Raw genomic sequence first — 24,191 nt, 5'->3', positions numbered from 1 at the left:
TATTCCTTTCCAACTTTTCTGTTGCTTCTTATCCAACACATGTAGCGTGCCGTGACTTTCAGCAAAAGTATCTGGAAACTGATTTCCCTGGACAGGTTTAAATTACTCTGAATACCTTCCTGAAGGTCACAATCATCAGAAACTTTGGAAAGGAAAACCACAGGGCTGCCATTCAGAATAACTAAGTCTGCCAAGTCTGAGAGTACATGATATGAACTGTTAAAGTTGCCACAGAGTAACAAAACCATAAATACATCAAAAACATATTGTAGGATGATATTTCATTTTCAAATAAATCCCAGCGAAATTCTATTTATAAGACAAAAAGAAGTCTATTAGTACATTGAATAAAAAATTACTGCTTTACTCTAACACAGCAATTGATTACCTATGTCTACCAGATTTAGGTCTTAAATTTAGCTCCTCCCACCTTGGACTCAAACAGAAATGATTCTGAGTTGGCTGGAAGGGCAGTCATGTATTCCTCCCACTTTGGCCTCCCATCTTCCAGAAGCTCTAGTTGGCTTCAGTACCCAAATACAATTATATTAAGAAATCTTACCATTTTCATCTCTGGTCATGATATAGCCTGAAGACTGTGAAGGTGGGCTAATTGTGCCAACAGCATTTCTTGCAAGAACTCTAAATTCATATCGGTCACCTGGACTGAGTCCTGTAACTGTATATTGGCATTCACTGACATCAGTGAAGTTGCATCGGAGCCAACGGTCTTCACTTCCTTGCCGCTTCTCAATACTGTAGGCCACAATCTTACTGCCTCCATCACGCAGTGGGGGGGTCCATTTAAGAGTGACTGTTTCCCTGGTGACATCAATGTAATCAGGAGTACCAGGCGGGTCTGGAAAAAAAAAATAGAAAATGTTTATTTCTATTACTGTTCACCATAGTCTACAACACTAGAATTTTCTTAGGTGAAGTGTGACTGGTCATTCACTCACCTACTGGAGAAACTGCCAAAGTAAACTTGCTCGGCTCACTAGCTCGGCTTAGACCAGCAGTGTTTTCTGCATATACTTGGAACTGGTAATCCAGGCCCTCAAGCAGTCCAGTAATTCTGTATTCTCTGTTAGATATTAATGCAACATTAACCTTCTGCCACAAAATACTGTTTCTTTCCTTCTTTTCAACATGGTATCCAATAATCTCCGAGCCGCCATCATAAACAGGAGCATCCCAAGCTATGGTCATTCCATCAGCAGTTACATTGTATACAACAGGTTTGCCTGGGGCACCTGGTGGTCTAAATTGATGCTTTGCCACAACGTCTGCTGAGACAAGAGGTGGGCTTACTCCGTATCTGTTTTCCGCACGAACTCTAAACTGATATTCAGTGTCTTTAACAAGGTTTGGTACTTTGAAAATTGTTCTAGCAGCACTCGAGCACACCAGCTTCCAGTTCATTTGTGAAGTTTCTCTTTTCTCAATACTGTAGCCAGTAATTTCTCCTCCACCATCATCTTCAGGAGCTTCCCATGACAGAACTACACTATCTGCTTTGATTTCATCTAGTCTTAAAGGTCCTTTTGGCTTAGATGGAGGACCAAGAGTGATGACAGTGATTGCAAATGTTTTTCTGCAGATGACATTATCAAGAATCAAAGTATATTTGCCACCATGTTCCTTTTTCACATTCTTGATACTTAAGCTTATCTTGTTTTCAGTTTTCTTGAAACGAAGCTGTTCAGTTTCTTTAAGAGGGAGGTTGTCCTTGAGCCAGCTCATTGATGGCTTAGGTTTACCTTTATAGGGCAATTCAATATGCAGGTTATGTCCAATTCTTACAGCAATTTGACCTCCAGGAATGTCAGAAAGGTCAGCTTCAGGTGTTATTGTATGTTCTTTCACTGTAATGGGTCCAACCATAACACTATCACTCATGCCCTTTTCATTTTTTGCAAAAACTCTGAATTCCATGACAGAAAGTTCTTTAAGTTTTTCAACTTCAAATTCACAGCTCTTGCTTGTGCCTGCATATGTCCATTCTTTTTCTTCCTGCAGCTTCTTTTCAATAACATAGTCTGATATAATGCTACCACCATCATAGTCAGGTTTGCTCCACTGCAGTTTAACAGATGTCTTTGTAGAATCTTTCATAGCTAGGTCTTTTATAGGTCCAGGTATGTCTGCAGCCTTCACTGGTTCAGACGTCTCACAAGGTTCACCCAGTCCAATTTCATTTTCAGCAAGAACACGGAAGAAGAATGCAGTCTTTTCTGACAGGTTAGTTAGCTTAAAAGTGGTATGAGAACACTTTGTCGTTACAGTTGACCAGGACCTCTTTGTAGCATCTCTTTTTTCCACAACATAATTTGTTATTTCAGAACCACCATTAATGAGAGGTGGCTCCCATACTAGTGTAACTGTTCCACGAGAAACATGCTTAAGCTGTAGCTTCTGGCAGGCAGATGGCGTGTCAAGTACTTTTACATTCACAAATGATGATTTTGGTTCTCCAACTCCATTTTCAATTGTAAGAACATATTTTCCTGTATCATTTCGGGTAACTTGAGGAATAGTAAGTAATGTAGATGATTCTGTGTTCTGGATGATATATCTTTCATCAGTCCCAAGATTCTTGTCACCCTTTCTCCATGTGACAGTTGGAGGAGGTCTTCCTTTGAATGGAATTGTTATTTGCACATCTTCACCTGCTTTAGCAACGATAGAGGTCCGGAGGGCAACATCCAGATCGATTTCTGGTGCCACTGTGGAAATAAATAAAAATGAATAATGCATATTTGGAATGTAAAATAAAAAGTGCTTTGAAAAATCAAAACACAGAAAAGTGGTAAATCACTGAAAGGTACAGTACCAAGAATATCTTTAGCTTGAACAGGTTCTGTCATTTCAATAGGCTCTCCTTGTCCAGCAGAATTTATAGCAGACACACGGAAATAGTAATTAACACTTGGCTGAAGGTGGGATACAACATACTCAGTTGTTCTCACTTCTCCTTTAGTGCTGACTACAGTCCATTCTTGCTCTTCACCCTCCCTTTTCTCAACCACATAGCTTGTAACTGGACTTCCTCCATCATAAGCAGGCTTAATCCAGCCAAGGGTGATAGATGTCTTCGTTGTATCCACAACCTTCAACTTTGTTGGTGAGCCTGGTTTATCTGTAAGTTATAGTTAAAAAAAAATAAAATCAAAAGACATACTTACATTTAATCATAAAAAGGAAAAAAATCTGTCTCAGTTATATTTATGCAAGCCACCCTAATTGTTCGCTGTCCATTGATCTCTAACCAATTAGACATATTGCGGATTGTCTCTTACCAACAGGATCTGCAGCTTTGTAGAAGTCAGAAGCTTCAGAGAATGGACCTTGTCCAGCTGCATTGACAGCACAAACTCTGAAATGATATTCACTATTTTCAGTCAGACCTGTTACTTTCTGTCTGGTGTCACGAATGGTTTCTTTAGTAACCTTGAACCAACTAAGACTTTTCTTGTCACGTTTCTCAAGAAAATATCCTGATATTTCATTGCCTCCATCAACAGTGGGCCTATTCCAGACAACAGTCATAGAATTTTTGGTTATCATTGTGACTTCTGGTACACTAGGTGGTCCAGGCGCAACTGAAATAAAAATACATATATGTTAGTTGATCAATAGCATGTACAAATAATACACAAGATGATCCAGTTACATTAGCTATCTTATATGTTTCTTACCAAATGAATTTTTGGCTATAACTGGTTCAGACTCCAGTGAATCACCAACTCCAAACTTGTTCACACCACGGACACGGAACACATACTCATTTCCTTTGATGAGTTTTGTTGTAGTTACAATACACCCCTCCAGTTTTTCAGAAATTAAAGACCATACAACCCGACTTGTCTCCCGCTTTTCAACAACATAGTGTGTTACAGGTGCACCACCATCATCTGTTGGAGGGTCCCACATTACTGTAATCTTTTCAGCAGTGACTGTCTTAAACTGTATAGGTCCACTTGGGGGTCCTGGCTTGTCTGTGGAAGGTGCAAGAAATCATATGTAAGTATTTATTAGTAGATTACTGTTTAATAATGTAGTACAGTCATATCTCAAGACATACCAAGTATTTGTACTCTAACATGGGCTGACGCTGAACCCATGGCATTCTTCAGTTTTAATTCATAAGTTCCACTGTTGAGTCGGGTTGCATCCTTGATGAGTATAGAAGCGAATTCTGTTGTGTTTTCCATTGAGAGTAGTGCACTGGTTTGTACCTCATTGCCATTTTTAAACCATTCAATTGTAGGTACAGGCTTTCCTGAGATGCCTAGTTTTAATGTAACTGAAGTTCCTGCTTTATATTTTACCACTTCTGTATATTCTGGTGGCACATCAATTTCAGGTGCACCTTAAGAAAAAATAAGAAAAAAAAAACATAGTTATTTTAAATTTGTATTTAATAAAGATAAAATAAATAATACTTTTTCTAAGTGAACAGTTACAGGCATTTTGTAAATATTGGTTAAAGTAAAGCTAGCATGCATAACTTAAATCAGAATCCTAGAACAAGTTAGAACTAACACTACCAAAAAGGCAACCAAATGTATAAATATTATCACTTTGGCCATGGGCTGACTTCCATTGTCAAAAGAATAAAAATATCATAAGACTGTAAAAATGCAGATACAGCCAAAGATGCTCATTACAACCATGCCCAAATAGCTCAAAATCATTCATGCTTAGTAAATCAATCAAGGTAAATTAGCTTTCCGTATTAAAAAGGCTGTGGTTCTGCAAAATAGTGCTGCCTTTAAGCTTTCTAGTAACATAAAATGATACCATTATATCATTACAAAACACTTACCATATGTATCAACACATGTAATAGGACCCACTACATCTGATGGATTACTAATGGAACCAACGGCATTCTTAGCAAAGACACGGAATTCATACCGAGAATTCTGTGTCAGACCAGATACTGTGAACTGAGTCTCAATAACATTGGTGAAGCTAGCTTTTGTCCATCTGCCATCTGGAAGATCACGTTTTTCTACGATGTATCCAGTGATCTTGCTACCGCCGTCAAATGCTGGCTTCTTCCATGACAGAGTAATAGCAGTCTTCGAGATATCTGAGACACGAACATTTCTTGGTGGTTCTGCAGTAGGAAACATGAAAGTATTTGTAATGAATAACGGCTGTTTTGGCTTCCTGTACAAGACAGAGTATCATGGGGGGTGGGGATGGGTAAACATTACTTCAGTGGTTGGGCTTCTTCATCTTCTGGAGAATACATACCACAAGCATCAATTGCAAGGACTGGATCAGATGGATGACTTGCTTTTCCAATGCCAGCTGCATTTTCTGCATAAACTCTAAATTCATAGATGAGGCCAGCACTGATGGTGGTGACTTTAAAGTGAGTTGTACGAATGAGGGTCTTGTTAGCCTTCTGCCATAATATACTATTTCTGTCCTTCATTTCCAGGTGGTATCCAATGACTGCACTGCCACCATTAGTGACTGGTTCATGCCATCCAACAGTAATACTCTCTCGGGTGACACTAGTGACCCATGGTGTAGAAGGAGGACCAGGGGTAGCTGATGATATCAAAAGAATTGATTAATTGTTAACAAAATGAGACTTCAAACATCTGAACATTAAAATGTTGATGTACAGTGTGAGAAATGTATTACTTACTGTAAGGAAGCTTGACAACCACACATTGTGAGTCAATGTGATCACTAATGCCAAAACGGTTCTCAGCTTTGATGCGGAATTGGTATTCTTCTCCTGTTGTAAGCTTCATGACTTTAATAACAGTTCTAGCCACAGTTGCAGACACTTCAGACCAGGCAGCAGTGCTTGTTTCTCTTTTCAGTACAATATAGTTGGTAACTTGACTTCCACCATCATAAGTTGGTGGCTGCCATCTGAGTGTTATACTCTCTTCAGTGATATCACTAAGGACAACAGGACCAACAGGAGGACCTGGTCTATCCAACACAACAATATTAACAAATGACTTTGTGGTGCCACTCGAGTTGGCAGCAGTAATGTCATATCTGCCAGCATCAGCAGCTACGCTTTCTTTAAGGTTAATAATGAAACTTTCTGCTGTAGTTTCAGTGTGAAATCTCATGGTGGGTTTGAGTGGGACACCATCTCTTGACAATGTCACCTTTGGTAATGGTTTTCCAGAAACTGGAATTTCAACTTTCAGGTTTGAACCCGCTCGAATATACACAGTATTATGAGGGAAGCCCTTCATGTCAATCTCAGGAGATTCTGAAAAAGAAAACATTTTCAAATCATTAAAAAATATTATCTCTTTTGAAGTATGAACCCAATTTAACGTATATCAACTTTTGTCTCATGTCAGGAAGCTTACCTAATTGTTCTTTAACTGTAACAGGGAGCAGTAGTTCCTTAGGATCACTTAAACCTGCTTGGTTTTCTGCAGACACTCTGAAGAAATAGTCAACATTCTCCTTAAGACCATGGACAACATGGTGAGTTGTCTTTACAACTGCACACTTAACCCATTTTTGCTGTCCTTTCTCAAGAGCTTCAATGAGGTAGCTCACAATTCTGCTTCCACCATCATGTTCTGGTTTTAGCCATGAAAGAGAAACGCTGTCCTTTGTGACATTTGTTACTCCCAGTTTTTCTGGTGGGCTGGGTTTTTCTGACAAGAAAAAAAAAAAAGTTTAACAGCTTAAGCAATATAGGAAGTATTTCCTTTTTATGTTACAATTACATAGGAATGCCATCTGGATTGGGAAAATATATTTTTAATGAATTTTTATATTAGAAACATTTTAAGTAAAATGCAAGCAAAACTTAACATTCAAGCTATTACTTAGCATTTACTTTTGTAAAACCACAGACATAACCACCACATATTTACCTTTCTTACAGTTAATAGATTTAACATGTTTTTATATTATTTTGAAGTAAACATTTTAGAATATGTATTGCTACATAATATTAAATTATTTTTATTAGTGAAACATACCTGTTATTTTAGTTCCCTCCTTGGTCTCACAAGGCATTCCAACACCATACTCATTTTCTCCAGAAACTCGGAAGTAGTAAATGGCACCTTCTTGTAAGCCAGTTACTTTATATGACAGACGATGACAATTATTGGTCACAGTGACCCATGCTTTTTTGCTAGCTTCTCGTTTTTCAATAATATAGTTCTTCACAGGTGCCCCACCATCATTTTCAGGAACATCCCACGATAACACAGCAGATTCTTTAGTTACATCTTTTGCTGCAAGATGAGATGGTGGGCCAGGAGTATCGAGAACTTTGACAACTAAAGTCAAGGTAGCAGCATTGAGGATGTTTTGTAATGTCAATGTATATTTTCCAGAATCACTTCTTGTTGCTTTTTCAATAGTAAGAGATGTGCGATTATCTGAAATATCGATGCTTGCTCGTGTACGGAGATCAGTATCTGGTTTGTTCCATGTTACATTTGGGACTGGTTTGCCTCTGAAAGGAACTGTCATTGTGAATGATTCACCAGCCTTTACAATTAGTGTCTTCCGCATTTCACTATCAATATCAAAAGTAGGTTCCTCCTCTCTTTCTTTTGCCACCTGAGGTTCTGAGATATCACTTGGTTCACTGACACCAATTTTATTGATGGATCTCACTCTAAAGACATACTCAGAGCCTGATACTAACCCAGTTATTGTGTACTCTGTACCTCTTAAGTTCTGAATAGCAGTTGTCCAGTCAGTTTCATCAATTTTCTTGTATTCAACTGTGTATGCAGTTACTGGAGCACCTCCATCAAATAGTGGTTTTGTCCACCCAATTGTGATATTTGACCTTGTAGAATCCATAATCTTAGGTTTAGATGGGGGAGATGGCAAGAAAATTGGATCTTCTGCCCGAATCAATGGTGTGTTTTGACTCGGAAGACTGAGGCCAGCAGCATTTTCTGCATAAACTCGGAATTCATATTCACATCCTTCACGGAGACCAGATGATTTCACTCTTAAATCATAAACTGGCTTTTTGTTTACCCGGATCCATCTTAGGCTAGTTTTCTCACGTCTTTCAATTACATAGCCAGAGATCTCATTGCCTCCATCAGTCTCAGGTCTTGCCCAGCACAAAGTGATTGAATCTTTGCTCACACTGGTTATCTCTAAAGATGTAGGTGGACTGGGAACTGTAAATGGGTCTAGGGCTTTGACAGCAACACTTTCTAGAGGCTCACCAACGCCATACTTGTTAACTCCCATCACTCTAAAAATATACTCATTACCCTTCAGCAGTTTTGTCACTTTACAGGATGTTGTTCTAAGCTCTCCTTCACAAAGAGTCCATGCAATTCTACTGGTCTCACGTTTTTCTACAATATAATAATCAATATCTGCACCTCCATTTTCTTGAGGGGGTCCCCATGATAAATGACACTTTTCAGCGGTAAGGCTATTTATTTCCAGTGGGCCTGCAGGTGGGCCAGGTCTATCAAGTACTTTGCAATTAATTGCCAAAGATCTTATTCCTGCAATATTTTGTAATGTTAGTACATACTGTCCTGAATCACCTCGGATACAGTCCTTAACAGTTATTGCAGTAGTGTGGTCTGTTGAGGCTATTTCAACTCTAGCTTTTCCCTCAAGCTCTTTGCCATCCTTTGTCCATGAAATCACTGGAATTGGCCGTCCTGCAAAATCAGCATTGACTTTAAACACTTCTCCAGCTTTCACAACTACAACATCTCTGAATTTGACATCCATCATAATTCTTGGAGCCTCTACATCATCTTTTACAGTCACAGGTCCAGTTGATTCAGACGGCTGACTGAAAAGTCCAGCAGCATTCTTTGCAATCACACGGAATTCATATCGCTGGTCTTCTGTAAGTCCACCTACATCAAAATACGTTTCTTGCACATTAGTAAAATTACATTTCAGCCAGCGACCATCTGGTATCTCTCTGCGTTCAATAATATATCCTGTTACTTTAGCTCCACCATCATATTCTGGTTTAGTCCATTTCAGTGAGACACATGTTCTTGTAATATTAGTAACTTCTGGTTGACCAGGAGGATCACATGGATCTCTTGCAGCAACTGGTTCACATGATTTACTGCATTTGCCTATGCCTGCAATGTTTTCAGCATATACACGATATTCATATAGCAGTCCTTCATCAAGACCTGTAACTTTCATTTGTGTATCCGGTATAAGGCTTTTGTTGACTTTTGCCCAAAGAATGCTGCTTCTTTCTTTACGCTCCAAGTGATACCCTAGTACTCTGCTACCTCCATCATTAACCGGTATCTGCCATGTTACAATCATGGAAGTTTTAGTTGCATGTACCACATGAGGAGTTCCAGGTGGTCCTGGAGGCTTAAATGGATACTCTGCCACAACAGATGGAGAATTAGTGTAAGTGCTTTTCCCATACCGATTTTCTGCACAAATACGGAACTGATATTCAGAACCAGTGGTAAGTCGAGCTACTTTAATTGATGTTCTTGCAACTGCTGCAGATACTACATCCCATGTTGTTGTGGTAGTTTCTCGCTTCTCTACAATGTAATTGCTAATATGGCACCCACCATCATATTCTGGAGGTTTCCAAGACAGAGTTACACTATCAGCACTAACTTCATCAATATGAACATCAATTGGTGGTCCTGGTCTGTCAAGGACAACTACAGTTAAAGAAGCTGTTGATGATCCAGCAGTATTTGAAAGATGTAATTCGTAATGTCCCAAATCTTCATTTGAAGCTTCCTTAATGAATAGTGAAGTTGAAGTCTTTGATGTCTGAACATTTACCCTGGTTGTCTCTTTTAAGGGATTCCCATCCTTCTTCCAGCTAATGGATGGAAGAGGTCGTCCTCTGAATGGCACTTCAATCTTAAGATCATCTCCAGCTTTCACAGTGAATGTGTTGAAAAGGAGCTCGGCAGATGGTTGGATTTCAATATCTTTTGCAACAACTGGGACACCAAGTTCTCTTGGATCACTTTTTCCTTTTTCATTAATAGCAATCACTCTGAAACTATACTCTTCTCCCATGCTTAAGCCTGTTATTGTTGCTTCTAATGTTTTCACTTGGGTACATGCACTCCATTTTATACTTCCTTTGGTTTGCATTTCTACTATATAACCAGTAATTTTACTGCCACCATCACTCTCTGGCTTTTCCCATTTAATTGAAGCAGAGTTGCGAGTCACATCAACAAGAATGACCTTTGCAGGTGGAGAAGGTGGTTCAGAAACCTTAACTGGGTCAGGTGTTTCTGCTGGTAAGCCAACCCCATATTCATTTACAGCTAGAACACGGAAGTAGTAACTACATCCTTCTTGCAGTTGAGTAATTTTGAAGGAATTCTTAGTGCAGTTGCTTGTAACTGTGGCATATGCTTTTCTTGTGGATTCTCGCTTTTCAACTACATAGTTGGTAATTTTAGCTCCACCATCAATAAGTGGTGGTTCCCAGGCTAGTGTTACAAAATCTTTTTTCACTTCTCTGATTGTCAGATTTATGGGTGCACTGGGCGTATCAAGCACTCTGACATTAACAAAAGCTGATTTTTTGCCACTGTTGTTCTCTAAAGTTAGATTGTATCTACCACTATCAAATCTATTCACATTGTCAATTACCAGCATTGTATAGGAACTGGTGACTTCAATCTGAGCTCGATCACTAATTGTTCCTTCTGCTTTCTCCCATTTAACTTCAGGTTCTGGTCTTCCTTTGATGGTGACAAACAGACGTAATGTACCACTAGCACGTACAGTAACTACTTTTCTGAGATCTGCATCAAGTTCAATTTCAGGAGGTTCAATCTTGTCTGCTGCTATAACTGTACCAGGTATAGTAGCAGGTTCTCCTACTCCTTCTGAGTTAATGGCACAGATGCGGAAGTTATACTCCTGGTTCTCTTTAAGTTTTGTTACAGTGAACTGTTTTGCTTGTAGTCCTGTTGGTGGGGTGCAGGTAGTCCATTCATCAGCAGCTGCTTCTTTTGCTTCTACTATATATCCCTTAACTGGAGCACCACCGTCATAAATGGGCTTACTCCAGGCAAGGGAAACTGATGACCTGGAAGTATCTGTAACCTTTGGATTGCTTGGTGGACCTGGTGGATATAATACATCACAAGCACGATAGAAAATGGATGGCTCACTGGGTTCCCCTATACCTGCAGCATTTTCAGCAGAAACCCTAAATTCATAGAAATGCCCATCACTAAGACCTGTTACTCTGAATCGCAAGTCTGTCAGCCTTTTCTTGTTACATTTTGTCCACCGGACACCTTCTTTGTCTCGTTTTTCAAGTATGTAACCTTCGATTTCGGCACCCCCGTTGTCTTCTGGACGACCCCATGTTACAACCATAGAATCTTTTGTGATTGCTGAAACTTCAGGTGTTGAAGGAGGACCAGGGGGTTTGTACGGATTACGAGCCACAACTGGCTCAGACTCCAAGGGTTCTCCAGTTCCATATTTGTTCACTGCCATTACACGGAAAATGTACTCATTGCCAGCAAGGAGTCTGGTTACTTTGTGGTTAAGAGCCTGCACATCTGTAGCTACTTGTGTCCATGAAAGCCTGCTTGTCTCTCTCTTCTCAATGATATAATGTGAGATACTAGAACCACCATCATGTAAAGGTGGAGACCATGCCAAGTAGCATTTTTCTGCTGTGACACCGGTAACCTTCAAAGGTCCTTCTGGAGGTCCTGGCCTGTCAAGAACTTTTACAGTGATAGGTATAGATTTTGTGCCACCCACATTCCTGAGGTTAAGACTATAGTGACCTCCATCTACTCTTACACAGTCCTTGACAGTAAGAGTTGTTTTTTGAATGGTAGATTTCATTTCCATTCTTGCAGTTGCTTCTTCAAGGTCTTTACCATCTTTTGACCATGCAATGTCAGGAATAGGTTTCCCGTGGATATCAGCTTCAAGAACAAAGGTTTCTCCAGCATGAACAACAATGACATCTTTGTATTTAGGATCCAGTGAAGCCCATGGTGCTTCAATTTCATCTCTGGCAGTAATGGGCCCTGTACTTTCAGATGGTTCACTCAAGCAACCTGCTGCATTTCTTGCAATGACTCTAAATTCATATCGTTGGTCTTCAACAAGACCACTTACTGTAAATTCTGTTTCTAACACATTTGTAAAGCTGGCTTTCATCCACCGACCATCTGGTAGTTCTTTCTTTTCTACAATATATCCAGTTATTTTGCTTCCACCATCATATTCTGGTTTCTTCCACTTCAGTGTGATATTATTTCTTGTAACGACAATGGCCTCGGGGCAGCCAGGTGGGTCACATGGATCTCGGGCAACAAACAATTCTGATACTTTGCTGACTTTGCCAATGCCAACGATGTTTTCAGCAGAAACTCTGAACTCGTATTCAAGACCTTCTTCAAGGCCATCTGTTTTATATTTGGTGTCTGCAATGAGTGACTTGTTCTGTTTCATCCAAAGAATGCTGTTCTTATCTTTACGTTCAAGATGGTAGCCAAGAACTTTGCTTCCTCCATCATTAACTGGTTCATTCCATTGTACAATCATATGGTCCTTGGAAGCTGCTATTACGAATGGTGTTCCAGGTGGCCCAGGCACCTTGTAGGGGTATTGCACAACAACTGGCTTAGAGTCCAAAGGAGAGCTCTTTCCATATCTATTTTCAGCAGAAATCCTGAACTGGTATTCAGAACCTGTTTTAAGCTTTGTTGATTTGATAGTTGTTCTTGCAACAGTTGCTGACACAATACTCCACGTGGTAGTGCTTGTGTCACGCTTTTCTACTATATAGTTGCTTATCTGACAGCCACCAGTATAATCAGGTGGATCCCATGATAAAACAACAAAGTCTGCACTAACTTCATCAAAGCGCACAGGTCCTCGTGGTGGGCCAGGCTTCTCCAGTACAATGACGCTCAGGTGCTCTGTTGCTGTACCTGCTGTGTTTGATGCTGTTACTGTATATTTACCGAAGTCCTCTTTGTTGCTTTCCTTAATATGTAAGATAGTTGATGTTGATGTATCCTGAATATTTAATCTGGTTGTCTGTTTCAGTGGCTGCTCATCTTTTGTCCAAGTAATAGTAGGTTTGGGTCTACCTATAAATGGTACTTCTACCTTTAGATCTTCTCCAGCCTGTACACTATATGTATTAAACATCAACTTGAAACTTGGCGCAATTGTCAAGTCTTCAGCTATGACAGGAACTCCAAGTGCTCGGGGATCACTTTTGCCTTTTTCGTTGTAGGCAATCACATGGAATTGATATTCCTGTCCTGGACTCAGACCAGACACAACTGCGCTGCATGTTTTGGTCTCACTAACAACACTCCATTTTTCTGTTCCTTTAGGCAGCATTTCAACAATGTATCCCAAAATTCTGCTACCTCCATCATGTTCAGGTTTTTCCCATGTGAGTGATGCACTTCTCTGAGTCACATCAGTGAGAGTTACTTTTCCAGGAGGCAGAGGTGGCTCTGAGGCTTTCACAGCATCTGTGGTTTCAGCTGGAACGCCAATTCCAAATTCATTTTCAGCCATGACTCTGAAGTAATAGATTGCTCCTTCTGTAAGATTTTCAACTTTAAAGCTTGTCTTGCCACACTTAGCACTGACATTTGCAAATGCCTTCCTGGTTGACTCACGCTTGTCTATTACATAGTTCTTCACCTTTGCACCACCATCAATAATGGGTGGTTCCCAACATAATACAGCAGAATCCTTCTTTATATCCTTTACTACTAAGTTTTGTGGTGGCCCTGGTGTGTCTAAGACTTTTACGGTAACAAATGCAGATTTAGAACCACTGCTGTTCTCCAACATAAGAATATACTTTCCAGCATCATTTCTATCACAGTTGTCAATTGAGAGTTGTGTGTAGTTTATGCCTTTATCAATTTGAACTTTATCTGTGAATTCACCTTCTTCTCGAGACCATGTGATATCAGGTGTTGGTCGTCCCCTGAATGGTATATGAATCCTTGCAGACCCACCAGCTCTAACCACTATCCCTTTCCTTAGCTCTGAATCAATATCAAGTTCTGGAGCTTCAAGTTTGTCTTCTGGTTTGATAGTACCAGGAACTGATGCAGCCTCTCCTACACCAACCTTGTTGAGAGCACACACTCGTAGTTTATATTCCTGATGTTCAACAAGCTTTGTGATTTCAAATCGAGTAGCACGTACACCTGTCTGTGGAGTAACAAGTGACCATTCATCTTCATCTGCTTTACAGATTTCTACAAGGTATCCTTGGATTTCACAACCACCATCATAAATAGGTTTACTCCAACCAAGTGTAACTGAACTTTTGGTGGTATCTACGACATGGGCATTTGTAGGTGGACCAGGCTTGAATATGGGGTCACAAGCTTTAAAGTAAGGGGAAACTTGGCTTGGCTCACCCACTCCAGCAGCATTTTCAGCAGAAACTCTGAATTCATACTCATGATCCTCTGCTAATCCTGTAACTCTCAATCGCAAATCTGTAATTCGTCGTTTATTGCATTTTATCCACCTGATGCCTGCTCGATCTCTCTTTTCCACAATGTAACCTATGATTTCACTACCTCCATCACTATCTGGTCGGCTCCAGCAGACAGTCATAGAATCCTTTGTGATGTTGGTAATTTCCAAGGCCTTTGGTGGACCAGGAACTACAAACGGATTTTTCATCATTACCGGCACAGATTCTAATGGCTCACCAACCCCATACTTGTTAACTGCCATAATACGGAAAATATATTCATTTCCTTCCAAGAGTTTTGTTACTTTGAGCATTGTAGGTAAAACCTCTGAAGCAACAACAGTCCATGCTAGGCGACTAGTTTCTCTCTTCTCTACAATGTAATGAGAAATATCACTGCCACCATCATGAAGAGGAGGAGCCCATGCCAATGAACATTTTTCAGCTGTAACTCCTGTCACTTGGACAGGCCCCTCAGGAGGGCCTGGCCTGTCCAGGACTTTTACATTTACTGGTACTGTCTTTGTTCCTGCAACATTAGAAGCTTCTAAAATATACTGTCCACCATCAACTCTAATAGCATCTTTTACAATTATTAATGCACTGAAATCTGTGTTCTTTATTTCATATCTAGCAGTTTCCTCAAGCTCTTTATCTCCTTTGTACCACTTAATAGCTGGTAGTGGCTTTCCGTGAACATCAGCCTCAAGTCTGAATGTATCACCAGCATTTACAACAATTGTGTCTTTATATTTTGGATCCATTGAAATTCGTGGAAGTTCAACTTCATCCCTTGCTGTTATTGGCCCTGTACTGTCAGAAGGTTTACTTATTGCACCTACAGCATTCTTTGCAATTACTCTGAATTCATACCTTTGGTCTTCAGTAAGCCCTGTTACAGTGAATTGAGTTTCAATGACATTTGTGAAGCTAGCTTTCATCCAGCGACCATCAGGTAAGTCACGTTTCTCTACAATATAACCTGTAATTTTACTTCCACCATCGTATTCTGGTTTGGTCCACTGTAGAGTAATAGAACTTCTTTTTATTATTATAGCTTCTGGGCGACCTGGAGGATCACATGGGTCACGAGCTACATAGCACTCAGAAACTTTACTTGTTTTGCCTACACCAACAATATTTTCTGCAGAAACTCTAAATTCATATTCAATTCCTTCTTCAAGGTTAGTTGTCTTGAAACTTGTATCCTGAATAATAGTCTTGTTCACTTTAGTCCACAAAATGCTGTTTTTCTCCTTTCTCTCAAGATGGTAGCCCAACACCCTACTGCCACCATCATTTATCGGTTCATGCCATTGTACGACCATGGAGTCTTTTGTAACCATTGTCACAAATGGTGTGCCAGGAGGTCCTGGTTCTTTGTAGGGGTACTGTGCTACAACCAGTGTAGATTCCAACGCAAAGCTTTGCCCATACCTGTTCTCAGCAAATATTCTGAACTGATATTCTGAACCAGTTTTTAGTTTAGTCACTTTCAGTGTAGTTCTTGCAACAGTAGCTGAAACTGTTTCCCAAACAGTGGTTGTGGTATCTCTCTTATGAACAACATAGTTGGTGATTTGGCAACCGCCTGTGTACACTGGAGGATTCCATGACAGAGTAATACTTTCTGCACTTATTTCATCAAACTTCACGGGTCCTACTGGAGGGTCAGGTTTGTCTAGAGTTATAATTTCAACAGAGGCAGACTTCTGCCCAACAACATTAGCCACAGTGATTTCATAAGTGCCACTGTCCTCTTTGCTAGTTTCTTTAATATTAAGTATAGTGAGATCAGTTAAATCACTAACATTGACTCTTGTTGTCTGCCTTAATTTCTGGCCATCTTTTAGCCAAGTAACAGTTGGTTTAGGTCGACCTGCAACTGGTACTTCTACTTTAAGATCTTGTCCCACTTGGATACTATAACTGTGAAAAGCAGGTCTTACATCAGGTTCAATCACCAGATCTTTGGCAACTATTGGAACAGCAAGGGCTCTAGGATCACTCTTACCCTTTTCGTTTACAGCCATTACTCTAAAAAGATATTCTTCCCCTTGAGTTAGGTTAGTGATAACTGCTTCAAGTGTTTTCACACGAGCACACTCCGACCACTTCTCACTACCCTTTGCCTGCATTTCAACAATATATTGTATGATTTTGCTGCCACCATCATGTTCAGGTTTTGCCCAGCTTAGTGAAACACTGTTTCTTGTGACATCATCCACTGTTATTTTCCCAGGAGGCTGTGGAACTTCAGCAACTTTAACTGGGTCACTGGTTTCTGCAGGGAGGCCAATTCCATATTCATTCTCAGCAGAGATTCTAAAGAAGTAATAGCAGCCCTCCTGAAGTTGATCTACTTTCCATGAAGTCTTGTGGCAGTTTGTTACAACAGCTGCATATGCCTTTCTTGTCGCTTCACGCTTTTCAATAATGTAATTCTTTATTTTTGCTCCACCATCCAAGAGAGGAGGCTCCCATGAAAGTGAGACAGAGTCTTTAGTGATCTCTCTAATTTTTAAATTAACAGGTGCACTTGGGGTATCCAGTACTCTTACACTGACAAAGGCAGACTTTGTTCCACTGCTGTTTTCTAAAGTCAGAGTATATTTTCCAGTATCAAATCTGTTAACATTGTCTAGAACAAGGGAAGTAAAGCTGCTAGTGGTGTCTATAATAGCTGCTTCTCTGATCTCACCATCCATTTTACCCCATTTTACTTCAGGTGTTGGACGACCTCTGATGGGAACAAACAGTCTTAAGGAACCTCCTGCACGCACATTTACAATCTTCCTTAATTCCATGTCAAGGTCAAGGTCTGGTGCCTCCATCTTTTCTTCCACAATAACAGAACCAGGAACATCTGCATGCTCTCCAACTCCTACTTTATTAACCGCACAGATGCGGAATTTGTATTCATGTTTTTCCACTAGTTTTTCTACTTCCATATGGGTATTCTTAATTCCAGTTGGAGGTGTACAAATTGCCCATTCACCATCACTTACATCACATTTTTCCACAATGTATCCCTGAATTTCAGAGCCACCATCATAGATAGGTTTGCCCCATGAAAGGAAAACTGATGATCTTGTAACATCCATGACTTTAGGATTATTGGGCGGTCCTGGCTTGTAAATAGGATCACATGCCTTATAGTAAATGGAAGGCAGGCTTGGTTCACTAAGACCAGCAGCATTTTCAGCTGAAACTCTGTACTCATAATCATGATTTTCTATCAGTCCAGTCACTCTATATCGCAGTTCACTTATTAGGCGTTTGTTACATCTTGTCCAGCGAATACCTTCCTTATCTCGTTTTTCAAGGATGTAGCCCAGGATTTCACTACCTCCATCTGAAGCTGGCCTTTCCCATACAACTATCATAGAATCCTTGGTAATGGCGGTGACTTCTGGTGCCTTTGGTGGAAGTGGCACTACAAATGGGTTCTTTGCAAGTACTGGTTCAGACTCAAGAGGTTCACCAACACCATATTTATTTACTGCCATGATGCGGAAAACGTACTCATTTCCTTCTAAAAGTTTAGTAACTTTGCAGTTAAGGGTCTGCACATTTGAATCAACAACAGTCCAAACCAGGCGACTGGTTTCCCTTTTTTCCACAACATAGTGTGAAATATCACTACCACCATCTTGTAGTGGAGGTTTCCATGACAACATGCATTTTTCAGCAGTAACACCTGTAATCTCAACAGGTCCTTCTGGTGGTCCAGGTCTATCAAGAACTTTGACATTAACAGGAACTTTCTTTTCACCTGCAACATTCTTTGCCAACAGTATATACTGACCACTGTCAACTCTAATGGCTTCCTTCACACTAAGACTTGTTGCAAAATCGGTACTTTTAATTTCCATACGAGCAGTATTTGTCAGTTCACGATCACCTTTTAGCCACTGAATGGAAGGTATTGGTTTCCCATGTACATCGGCTTCAAGCTTGAATGACTCACCAGCATGTACTACAATTGTGTCTTTGTATTTTGGATCCATACTTATATGAGGTGGTTCTACTTCATCTCTTGCTGTAATGGCACCTGAACTCTCAGATGGTTCACTGAAAACACCTGCAGCATTTCGTGCTATAACACGGAACTCATACCTCTGGTTTTCAACCAGACCAGTTACTTCAAAGTGGGTATCAATGACATTTGTAAAACTTGCTTTCATCCAGCGACCATCAGGTAGCTCCTTCTTTTCAACAACATAGCCTGTGATCTTACTTCCACCATCATATACGGGTTTCTTCCACTGAAGTGTTACTGAGCTTCTTGTGACAATTATAGGTTCTGGACGACCTGGAGGGTCACATGGGTCATGTGCAGTATAGCATTCAGATGCTCTACTTGCTTTTCCAATGCCCACTATGTTTTCTGCATAAACTCTGAATTCATATTCAAGACCTTCCTCAAGGCCAGTTGTCTTAAATTTGGTGTCTGGAATAGGTGTTTTATTTAGTTTGGCCCACAAAATGCTATTTCTTTCTTTGCGCTCCAAGTGATAACCAATGATCTTGCTACCACCGTCATTGACTGGTTCATTCCATTGTACCACCATACTGTCTTTTGAGACACTTGTTACAAAAGGTGTTCCAGGTGGACCAGGAACTTTAAATGGGTATTGGGCTACAATCGGCTCTGAAGTAAGATATGTACTCTTCCCATATCTGTTCTCAGCTGTGATTCTGAACTGGTATTCACAGCCAGTCTTTAACCGACATGCTTTTATGGTTGTTCTTGCAACAGTAGCTGACACAATCTGCCAAGTGGTGGTGGATGTGTCCCTTTTTTCGACAATATAATTATTGATAGAGCTACCACCATCATACTTAGGTGGCTCCCAGGAAATGGTAATACTATCTGCTGTTACTTCATCTACTTTGACTGGGCCAGTTGGAGGTCCTGGTTTGTCAAGGACAACAATATTTAGGGTCTCAGTTGCTTCACCTGCAGAGTTTGTAAGTTTAACTAAATATGCTCCCACATCTTCTCTGCATGCTTCTTTTATTGTTAACACTGTGATATTTTCTGAACTTTCAGCATTTACTCTGGTAGTCTGCTTCAATGCCACATTATCTTTATGCCAAAACACTGCTGGTTTGGGCCGACCAACAAAAGGAACATCAACCTTTAAGTCCTCTCCTGCTAGAACACTGAAAGTGGTAAACAGTAGTTTGAAAGCTGGTGGAATCACAAGATCTTTTGCAACAACAGGTATAGCCAGCTGGCGAGGATCACTGATACCTTTTTCATTCTGAGCTGAAACACGGAAGTTGTATTCTTCACCTTGGATCAGTCCTGTGATAGTGGCTTCAGTAACTTTTACTGTAGCACAAGTTGACCACTTTTCACTGCCTTTGCTTTGCATTTCTACAATGTAGCCCAGAATTCTGCTACCGCCATCATGTTCAGGTTTTTCCCAAGATAAGGACACGCTATTTCTTGTCACATCCAACAAGGTTATCTTCCCTGGTGGAAGTGGTCTTTCTGAGACTTTTACTGATTCTGAAGTTTCAACTGGAAGGCCTATTCCATACTCATTTTCAGCTAGGACTCTGAAGTAGTAGTTGCAGCCTTCTTGTAATGAATCGACTTTCCAGCTGGTCTTGTGGCAATTGGCATTAACAGTTGAATAAGCTTTTCTTGTTGATTCACGCTTTTCAACAATATAATTTTTTATTTTAGAGCCACCATCTATGAGAGGAGGCTCCCATGTGAGTGTAACAGATGATTTTGTAACTTCTTTTATTTTCAAATCTTGAGGTGCCCCTGGGGTATCAAGAACTCTGACATTCACAAATGCTGACTTACTACCTGAGCTGTTTTCGATTGTCAGCATGTATTTCCCACTATCAAATCTATTTACATTTTCAACAATAAGCAGAGTATAAGAGCTTGTTGATTCAATGCTTGCTCTATCCAAAGATTCCCCCTGTTCTCTTGTCCATTTTACTTCAGGTGCTGGTCTTCCTTTAATTGGGACAAAGAGTCTTAGAGTACAGCAGGCTCTAATAGTTACAACTTTACGTAGTTCTGCATCAAGTTCAATCTCTGGAGGTAGCAGTCTTTCTTCAGCTTTTGGAGTCCCAGGAACAAGAGCAGGTTCTCCAAGACCTTCAGAGTTCATAGCATATATCCGGATCTTATACTCTTGGTTTTCCTTTAGGTCAGTGATGGTAAAAGAAGTGGCCTTTAGACCTACTGGTGGAGTTACAATCTTCCACTCATCTTCCTCAGGCAGTGCAATCTCAACCATGTAACCTGTGATCTCTGAACCACCATCATATATTGGTTTGTTCCATGCTATTGTAATAGAGGACCTGCTGCTATCCAGAACACGAGGATTACCTGGGGGACCAGGCTTAAACACAGTGTCACAAGCTTTGTAGAATGGACTGGTTGGGCTTGGCTCACTGACTCCAGCAGCATTTTCAGCCATGACTCTGTATTCATATTCATGGCCTTCTGTTAGTCCCGACACCTTATAACGTAAGTCTGTAACAACCCGTTTGTTACATTTTACCCACCGAAGACCAGCTCTGTCACGACGTTCCACAATGTAGTTAGTTATAGGGCTGCCGCCATCAGAATCAGGATGGCCCCAACAGACAACCATAGAATCTTTTGTAATTGCTGTTACTTCAGGTGTTTTAGGTGGATCAGGTGGCACATACGGATTTACAGCAAGAATGGGCTCTGATTCCAGAGGCTCGCCAACTCCATATTTGTTAACAGCCATAACACGAAACACATATTCATTGCCCTTCAACAGCTTAGTAACCTTCAGTTTAGTTAATGGAACTTCTGTGGCTACAGCGGTCCATGCCAATCTACTGGTTTCACGTTTTTCAACCACATAATGGTCAATCTTTGCACCTCCATCATCCAGTGGAGGTAACCATGACAGCACACATTTTTCTGCAGTGACTTCAGACACAGCCAAAGGCCCTTCTGGGGGACCGGGTCTATCAAGAACCTTAACATTGAAGATATGTTTGGCAAAGCCACCAGGATTTGTTGCAGTAAGTGTATAGGCACCGCCATCTCTTCTTGAAGAATCTTTATTGATAAGAACAGTAGAGAAATCTGCTATTTTTATTTCTAATTTTGCTGTGTCTTCAAGCTCTTTTTCTCCTTTTGTCCATGTCATTGATGGTGGAGGGCGACCTGAAACATCAGCCTCAAGTCGGAAAACTTCACCTGCTTTCAGCACTAAGGTGTCTTTGTATTTAGCATCCACCCTTATCTTTGGTGCTTCTATGTCATCTCTACAAGTTATTGCATCTGATGGCTCAGAGGGCTGACTGACAGCTCCACCAGCATTCCTAGCAATCACACGGAATTCATAGGCAGCATCTTCTGTCAGACCACTTACAGTGAATTCAGTCTCTAGTATATTGCTGAAATTAGCCTTCAGCCAACGGCCATTAGGAAGGTCTCGTTTTTCAACAGTGTAGCCAGTTATCTTAAAACCGCCATTATATTCTGGTTTAGTCCACTTCAACGTCACTGCATGTCTGGTAATGTTCAGAGGTATTGGCTTACCAGGTGGATCTATTGGGTCTAGAGCAAATACAGGCTCAGATGGCTTGCTTGGCTTACTCTTGCCAGCCAGATTTTCTGCTATAACACGGAATTCATATGCAATGCCATCAGTAAGTCCAGTTGATTTAAAGATATTGCCTGATACCAGCATTTTACTTACAGTCTGCCAAAGAATGCTATTTCGTTCTTTTCTTTCAACATGATACCCCAGAATGGGGCTTCCACCATCAGTAACTGGCTCATTCCAGCTAATGGTCATGGTTTCTTTGGTGACTGCAATCACTTGAGGAGTACCAGGAGGCCCAGGTACCTTAAATGGATAGTTTGCAACAACAGATTCTGAAGTAATGGCTGGACCAATTCCATACCTATTTTGAGCTTTAACTCGGAACTGATACTCTACTCCAGTAGTAAGACGAGTAGCTTTAAATATAGTACGTATCACTGTGGTTGCCAATTCAGTCCATGTGGTACTGTCAGTTTGACGCATCTCCACAACATAATTACTTATTGGTACACCTCCATCATTCAAAGGAGGCTGCCATGAAAATGTAACAAAGTCAGATGAAATTTCATCAAACTTGATTGGTCCAGTAGGAGGTCCAGGTATGTCATGAACTTGAACTGTAATAACTTCACTAACTTCTCCGACAATATTTTTAGCTGACAGTGGATATTGACCACTATCACTTCGTGTACATTCATTAATGGTTAGTATGGTTGCAGTTGCAGTATTTTCATAATTTACTCTTTGTGTTTGCTTAAGCATCTGGTCTTCTTTCTTCCAAGTCACAGTTGGCCTTGGACGACCAAGCACAGGGATTTCAATCTTGATATTGTCACCAGCTTTGGCAATGACTGTTTTCTGGTAGATACCACGGAGGTCAAACTCTGGAAGCATCATTTGCTCCTTGATAATAACTGGTCTGCTTTCTCTTGGGGCACTTCTTCCAGCACTGTTAACTGCCATAACCTGGAAAGTATACTCTTCATTTTCAGTTAGATTCTTCACTATACAGTCCAGTGTTTTTACAGTTGTGATATGTGCCCATTGGTTGGTTCCTTTTCTTTGTGCTTCAATTACATACCCGGTGATCTTACTACCACCATCATGTTCTGGTTTTGGCCAAGCCAGGCTAACTGAGTTTCGTGTCACATCCATAATATTAAGGCTCTCAGGTGGGGACGGTGCCTCAGAAGCTCTTACTGGTTCTGCAGTTTCAGCTGGTTCACCAATACCAAACTCATTTTCAGCCAGCACTCTGAAATAGTATTCACACCCCTCCACCAAATTAGGAATCCTGAAAGAACACTTCTGGCAGTTGGTTGTGACTGTTGAATATGCTTTCCGAGTTGATTCACGTTTCTCAACAATATAGTTGGTTATACGTGAACCGCCATCTATCAGAGGCATATCCCATTGGAGGGTGATGCTGTCCTTCGTTATTTCTCTAGGCTTAAGGTTTATTGGCGGACCTGGTGTATCCAAGACTTTTACATTTACAAAGCCAGTCTTCTTACCAGCAGCATTTTCAAGAGTCATTACATATTTTCCTGCATCATATCTGGTGCACTCTGTGACAATCAAGAGTGTAAAAGAGTCTGTATTTTCAATACTGGCACGTCCTTTGAGTGAAACATCATCTTTTGTCCACGTAACTTCTGGAGTTGGACGTCCTTTAATTGGCACAAAAATCCGAATAGTTAATCCAGCTCTAACAACAAGTGTTCTTCTTAGCTCAGCATCTAATTCAAAGTCAGGAATCTCTTCCCGGTCTTTAATTTCCACACTTGGAATTACTGCTGGTTCACCAACACCTGCAGCATTCATGGCAGAGATTCTGAAATTGTATTTGGCTCCTGGCTGCAGATGAGCAACAACAAACTGAGTGATTCTTAAAGCAGTCCCTGTTGTATCTTTTACCCATTCTTCTTCTCCTTCCTTTTGATGCTCCACTATATAGCCAATGATGTCAAGACCACCATCATAATGAGGCTTGCCCCAGGCTAAAGATGCACTTGTCTTTGTAGTGTCAGTCACTCTTGGATTTGCAGGTGGACCTGGTGGGTCTGAAAAGTGAGCAAAAGATAAAATACCACATTATACGACATCATTACATTACAGAGGAAGTCACTCTTACACTGTCTGAACTTATCCCCCACCCACCA

At 40.6% G+C, this 24,191-nt stretch overlaps 1 protein-coding gene across 1 annotated transcript in view; it reads right to left on the bottom strand.

Moving 5' to 3' along the window:
* LOC121072380 (titin-like) overlaps positions 1-24,191 on the bottom strand; it is a 246,198-nt gene that overhangs the window by 21,506 nt on the left and 200,501 nt on the right. Inside the window, exons 221-231 of the mRNA XM_040561912.1 lie at positions 6,987-24,092; positions 6,360-6,656; positions 5,669-6,256; positions 5,266-5,568; positions 4,829-5,125; positions 4,085-4,372; positions 3,699-3,998; positions 3,300-3,602; positions 2,834-3,139; positions 960-2,726; positions 563-859 (exon numbers count right to left, since the gene is read on the bottom strand). Coding sequence (XP_040417846.1) covers positions 563-859; positions 960-2,726; positions 2,834-3,139; positions 3,300-3,602; positions 3,699-3,998; positions 4,085-4,372; positions 4,829-5,125; positions 5,266-5,568; positions 5,669-6,256; positions 6,360-6,656; positions 6,987-24,092 — 21,852 coding nt within the window. The remainder of the gene's footprint in view (positions 1-562; positions 860-959; positions 2,727-2,833; positions 3,140-3,299; positions 3,603-3,698; positions 3,999-4,084; positions 4,373-4,828; positions 5,126-5,265; positions 5,569-5,668; positions 6,257-6,359; positions 6,657-6,986; positions 24,093-24,191) is intronic.

This window comes from Cygnus olor, chromosome 6, assembly GCF_009769625.2.
Source record: "Cygnus olor isolate bCygOlo1 chromosome 6, bCygOlo1.pri.v2, whole genome shotgun sequence".
In the NCBI taxonomy this organism is placed as follows: domain Eukaryota; kingdom Metazoa; phylum Chordata; class Aves; order Anseriformes; family Anatidae; genus Cygnus; species Cygnus olor.
This window is presented reverse-complemented; position numbering and strand designations above follow the sequence as displayed.